The sequence below is a fragment of the Vigna unguiculata genome, chromosome 11 (genome assembly GCF_004118075.2).
Source record: "Vigna unguiculata cultivar IT97K-499-35 chromosome 11, ASM411807v1, whole genome shotgun sequence".
NCBI classification, from domain to species: domain Eukaryota; kingdom Viridiplantae; phylum Streptophyta; class Magnoliopsida; order Fabales; family Fabaceae; genus Vigna; species Vigna unguiculata.
In genome coordinates, this window is record NC_040289.1 from 29,425,402 (window position 1) to 29,431,947 (window position 6,546).

The following is a 6,546-nucleotide window of genomic DNA, read 5'->3' on the forward strand; positions in this document are numbered from 1 at the left end:
CATCAACTTATTCTTACTCAATTTATTGTGTTATTTTTAATTGATAAAATCATAATTTAAAATTTAATTTTAATAACTAAATTTACTACAGCAACTTCTTTTATGCGGTACGAACTCAATTTAAATGTTATGAATATTTTATAATTGCAGGATTTTTTTTATCATAACAATTGTATTTTTTATGTTACTTCAAATGTTAAAGTAATGAATAATTGAACTAATAATAATTATTATTATAAAATTTAGTATCAAATTTTATTTATGAACACTATTTCGATGATAATTTTCATATTTATTATATATATTACATTATTTTAGTGATAATATATATATATATATATATATATATATATATATATTATATTTACTAATGTTATTTGAATTTATTATCAAATTGCATTTATATGTTTAAATCATATTAAATTACGATATTACATAAATTATATTATTATAAAAAAAAAAGCTAAATTATTTTCATTGATTAATTTTGTTTAAATGTATTTCAAATGTTTTTTTTTTTTAATTCGTCAACGTATATAGTTGTCTTAGCCTAGGAGACTAACAATTATATATTGATTTCGGTATTCAAATTGACTTATAAATAGCCATACCAATTCAATTCATTTGATGAATAAAAATGTGTAATATCTCTTTATTTGCTAACAAGTGAATGATTGTTTCACAAATTAAAAATAAATAAGTTTCCTGGTTCAAAAACTAATTAAAAATATATAACTACTCTCTTTACTTGCTAATTAGTGAATGAGTGTTTCAATAATTTATAAAAAATATAATTTAATTTGCATATGAGAAATAATTAAAGATATATTACTTCATCTATGTTAATTTCTGTGGAGACAATTTACAGAAACGCAGTCCGGAAAATCATCTGATAGTGTTAAAAAAAACTGTGATAATTTTTACATAGAGCAAAGTACCAAAAACTTTAATAATAATAATAATAATTAATTAGATTCAGTCATAATTAATTCCATATAGTGAACATTGTTCTCATTTTCTGATAATCAGATTCAACAATAATCCATAACGTACACAAATTATTCAAAAAAATAATAACATTCCTTCTTGAAAGCTAACCTCCTACGGCATAACTTTTCATATGAAAGTTAAAGTTTACAATTGTCAGCAAAAAGGAAAAAAATGTAACTATTTTTTTCATATCACAAGCTCTCTTCAGCAGGCAAAAACTTCATTCATATGGCACCACCAATGGTAACATCCAATTTCCAAGTCAGAACTCATCCTCCACAATTTTCTTCACCCAACACTATCATATTCTGATTAAACTACAAAAGACAAGGGTTGATGTAATAGCTATAAGCATCCAACTTAGAAAAGGTGAACAAAAATAAAGTATTCACAACATACCTCAATGAAAAAATTGCTGGTAAACAATGCATTTTACTTGGTCATTGTTGATGAGAGATAGAAATTCCAGAATATTGAGCCCATTGACATGAAAGCCACTCGAGTTTGAAGAGGTACCACCCTATACAGAAGACAACCAATGTAAGACCATAAATAACTAGATGATTACTGACATATTTGAAAACTAGAGAAAGAGTGCTCAAAATTAGTGAAGTTCATCACCGTTATACTGAAATCAAAAGGTGTGTAGCTTTGCTATTAAACTGTTAGTAATTAAAAACTGAAAGACCTTGATGTTGTCCGAGTAAGGTCCTATCACTTCAACATGCAAAATAGTCTAGGAACCATGATTGTACCAGTGATAATTAATTGAATACATATTTCCAAAGAAAATGAAATTTTGGCATTGAACTTTTATTTTGTAAATGAAGTCTTTTTTGAGTTTGCAATAAAAAAGAAAAGAAAAAATAGGCTCCACCACTGTTTTTCACTGATTATGTGATCATCCAATGTTACTTGTTTTTCGTTGAATGGCTTGACTGATAATTAATTCACTAATTTTCCATTCAAAACTGTGTAGTTCTTTTACAACGTTGGTATTCGCTAAAGCCAGGGAAAAGACTTCATATGCAAGATATAAAAGCAGCTTCCAAATCTTAATATGGTACTCTACTACCTGTTTGACACATTGTTCACTATGTTAGATAAATTCAACATGAACTAATTTAATTGTTATAAGTGTGACAATAACTTGTTTTATCAAATGAACTGAACCTCTTGATTTGTATTTATGCTATGAACTTAGTTCATTTCATGCTGAAATTTATGGTTTAAATAATGTTTTAAGGGTTAAATATGTTTTTAGTCCCGCAAAATTCATTCCAGTCCGAAACTTTAATACATTATAGTCACCAAATTTTAAAAATGAATGGATAACCCATTTACGTGAAAAATTTTACGTGTCAATTGCATTTCATGCTAGCAATTGAGTTTCTATACCGTTTGACATGTATCCACTTCAATGTTAGTCGGAAAACACATTTGACACGTAAAAAATATTAACGTAATTGGATTAAAAGGACTATATCCATTCACTTTTAAAGTTTGAGAATCAAAATGTATCAAAGTTTCGGACAATGACCAATTCCAATTTCGCGTAAAAGTTCAGGAACTAAAAACATATTTAACTCATTTCTTTTTTCTAGATATAGAAGTGATTACTATTTTTCTTCTCAATTTTTGTTGGGATACAAAAGCTTGAAGGGATATCCATTCATTTTTAAAGTTTGAGAATCAAAATGTATAAAAGTTTCGGACAGAGACTAATTCCAATTTCGTGGAAAAGTTCAAGGACTAAAAACCTCTTTAGCCCATCTTTTTTTTTCTGAATATAGAAGTGATTACTATTTTTCTTCTCAATTTTTGTAGGGATACAAAAGCTTGAAGCTAAGGAAAAGGAAGTGAGACCTTATCGCCAAACGATCAAGAGGCTCACCCGGTGAGAAGAACGATAAGCTTGTTGGGCCAGCAATACATTCACTTAGCAAGATACAAAGTTTTGCACTTTTTAGAAAGCTGCTTCTCGTTTAGCAAGAGGCTATGCTTGCCCAACAAAAGTCTAATTTCTGAAAGTGTGTTAAAAAGTGAAAATTGAACGTGTGGAAGTGACTTTTGGAGGGAGAACGAACCATAGACCTTTGAAAGTTGCTAGGTGAGGAAAAACATCGGAAGGAATTCCCACTTCAAGCTTATCATTTTCTTGGCTAATTTTCGTACTCCACGGGAATAGGAGTATCTAACTCCCACTTTCACTAGAATTGGATGTAATGAATCTCTTACATGGCTTTTGTGTTCTTTCCAAATGCTTTGTGTTGCATGATTTGATTATCTATGCCTTGGGTTGGACTCTTTCTAAACATTGGAAAATGCTTAGAACTTAGTCATCAAGATTGAAAAACTTAGAAATAAGTTTCTAGACATAATTTTACATCTCTTGGTCACTCTAAACACTTACCTTTCATGCAAATCTTGTGTAAAAAGAACTTGGGGCATAGTATTTTTGCATGAAGGTTTAGAACTCATCTCTAAAAAATTAAGACCAGTGAGCTTGTTGTGTAAATGTTGGAGTTATGTTAGATATATTGATGAGAAAATGTGCATGAACTGAGTTCATGAAATACAACCTCAGTGAATCTTTATCCTAATCAAGTAGTATAATTTTAGGGTTGGTAGCTTTAAATACTTTGAATTTACAATTGTCTCCACTCCTTAAATTTGTATTAACTTATGCCTTTAAGTCTTTAGTCCAAATTAAATCACATGGGTTAAAAATGTGTAAATCTCGTAGGAAAAGATATTTAGACTCTGTAATTTTACTACTTTTAGAATTTACAATTTGGTACATTTGAAAAGGAGTTAACAATTGTTACAACTTTCAAGTTCCCTAAGTAGCAGTTTTTATTTCTACTAGGGGATTTAGACTAACAGTACATACCTGTATAAATTGTGATTAGGTAGCAATAAAATGGTGTAAAAGAAGTACCAATCTCCTCCCAACAATGGTGCGAATGTTTGATAGGTAAAAGTCACACATTCTACAAAGATTTCTTAAGGATGAATTTGTTCAAATTGCTCTGCTTAAGATTTTATGGTTCTATTCAGATGAAAATCTTTTCTCATTTATAATAGAGCACTTTTATGGCAAGTTGGTAAGAGAACATTTTTGCTCTTTTCATTGTTGTTGGGATTTCCAAATGCGAACTAATTCAATATAAAAGGGAAAACGGTAAACATAAATAGAAGATTAAATTGAAGGATATGAAGATGCGCACCAGAAATTTAAGACACTGACAGGGATCCAGAATCTAAAACCTGCAAAGACAAGATCCAAATGCTAGCATCAAGCTATGTGAAGTATGCATGATCAAGTTGTGATGCATAATAATTAGATAACAACATTTACCATAAAGTAACGTTGGAAGAGCATCCCTTCTGTATTTTTCTGGAAGCTCAGAGAGCCTCCGTTGCCATAAATTGTTCCATGCAAACACAACAGCAATGACACATGGACCTAACACAATCTGGTTTAGTAAAACCTGCCAGAAGTGAAGAAGAAACAAAGAGAAACATAGAAGGTATCATCTATCCTTAATTTCAGCTAGTTCCTGTAAATTAGATCAAATATAATTATAAATGAAGCATAGTACCTTTAACATTAGGTTCTGTACCGTTGGTTTGGGGAGGAAGTGGTCAAGAGACTGGTACCAGGCATAAGAACCAGGACCATACAAAAGGAATCCATAGGAAGTCATTCGAAGGGCTCGTAGCCAATCATGGTCTGAAAGGTGGCTCCACAGTTCATCCTATAACAGCCCTTTTCCGTTAATAATAACAAACCCTCTAAGTATCTTTACCAAGCATTATTATTGCAAAGAAAAAAATAATAGCAGCTCTCATTCACCATCTCAACATGATCAAAAGACGTATTTTTGGATCCCTGATCAATACATATCTATAAACTATCAAGCCTTTAAAAAGGTCATGAAAATCTAATATAGTAATATGAAACATAGAAGCATATTTCTAAAAACGTGGAATCATTGTCCCTTAATGAAAATTGTCCTTGTTGTGGATGATCTCAAGAAAGAAATAAAATCGATACTATTTTTATTTGAAGGCAATAATAAGAAGAATGCATGATGATAATGATTAACAGATTTTATTGTTCATAGTGATGCTCAAGAAGCATGTTCTTAATTTGAATTTTCATATTTGTCATTATACAACTATCATATTTTATAAATTCATATGTTTTTGGATATGTATCTTACACATTATAAACATTAAAGAAACACACATCTCTGTGTTTGATATGTATCTATTTAATTTAATACACGTATAGAATCTTTAGATATAGCAGATAAAACAGTAACCAATTGTGACTGGAAAAACATATCTGCAGTTCTCAACTGTTGATAAGTACATCCAAATGACATAGAAGTAACACTACAAAATATCAGTTAGAAGCCTTCAAGCATTCTAATTTTACATAAACAACACTCCCAAAAGGTAAGAATTCTTCTAAAATTCAATGAAGCAACGGATGAAACTAATTTCACTTAAAACTAACCGTCCTCTACTAGAAAATGTCATACATTTTCACACATTTTACTACCAACTTTTCCTCTCCTTAATTGAATTAACAATATCCTAAGTTACAGTCTTTGTGCTCACCTGAGATATATTGTCACCACCCTCCTTAGCTTTCTTCCAACGGTTGCTAAGCTGAGCGATTGTGTCGCCGGTGAGGGCGAGGGAGGCCGCAGTCACCGCTTGCTTAACCGGAAACCTGTAACCACCTCCGCCGGTTGCACCCGCCGAACCCGAATTGCGGCGTACACGACGGCGTCGAGACTGTGGCAGCGGATTCCATTTCCACAGCCCCCAACACCCACTCCCAATAGCGTCCATTCTCCAATTTTACCCTCCAAACTCCCGATTTTTTCTCTTTTATAGCAAAACACTAACATGGGACCAAACAAACATCAAAACGCACCGTTTCAAGAATCCAGCAAGACCACAGCCGCAATTTAAAACCATGACAGTAGTATAACCAAATCAGAGGTAGAAACTTATTTATTAATGTTTTCTTCCAAGAAATCAAAAGTTAATTCATTTTGTGCAGGGCCTAACATAAAAAATAGCCCCAACTTCTTCACAAGCAAATCTTTTTCATTTTGACCTAACATATTCGAGAAGATGAGGTTAAAGAAGAAAAAAATAGGTAAAGTTTGAAGATGAATATCGATTAAGAATGAAGAAAATGCAATGATTAGAGAAGTACGTGTTGATCGCTAGCGGTAAGTGGAAGGGAGCAGCGATGGATTGAAATGGGAAATTGATCTTTCACTTCACCACCTAAGGACGTAGACACGTTACAATACATCAACTTTTTCTTACTAAATTTATTGTGTTATTTTAATTGATAAAATCATAGTTTAAAATTTAATTTTAATAACTAAATTTACTATAACAACTTCTGATTTTATACAGTACGAACTCAATTTAACTTTTATGAATATTTTAAAATTGTAGGATTTTTTTTATCATCACAATAGTAATTTTTCTTTTATGTGACTTCAAATGTTAAAGTAATGA

At 31.0% G+C, this 6,546-nt stretch overlaps 1 protein-coding gene across 1 annotated transcript; it reads right to left on the bottom strand.

The window, feature by feature from the left end:
* Positions 1 to 985: 985 nt before the first annotated feature.
* LOC114168197 (protein Mpv17) lies at positions 986 to 6,322 on the bottom strand. The gene is made up of 7 exons (XM_028052935.1): positions 6,233 to 6,322; positions 5,623 to 5,911; positions 4,596 to 4,751; positions 4,352 to 4,484; positions 4,221 to 4,260; positions 1,390 to 1,510; positions 986 to 1,307 (listed from the first exon to the last, which is right to left on the bottom strand). The coding sequence occupies exons 2-6, from the start codon at positions 5,857 to 5,859 to the stop codon at positions 1,423 to 1,425; spliced, it is 654 nt and encodes a 217-aa protein (XP_027908736.1). The 5' UTR covers positions 5,860 to 5,911; positions 6,233 to 6,322; the 3' UTR covers positions 986 to 1,307; positions 1,390 to 1,422.
* Positions 6,323 to 6,546: the final 224 nt, after the last annotated feature.

Bases quoted from the DNA above. Each gene is read 5' to 3' on its own strand.
- LOC114168197 (XM_028052935.1), bottom strand. From the start codon at position 5,859: ATGGACGCTATTGGGAGTGGGTGTTGGGGGCTGTGGAAATGGAATCCG. The intron at 4,752-5,622 runs GTGAGCACAAAG...GGGCTGTTATAG, and splicing joins GTGGTGACAATATATCTCAG to GATGAACTGTGGAGCCACCT. The intron at 4,261-4,351 runs GTAAATGTTGTT...TTGTCTTTGCAG, and splicing joins TCTTCCAACGTTACTTTATG to GTTTTAGATTCTGGATCCCT.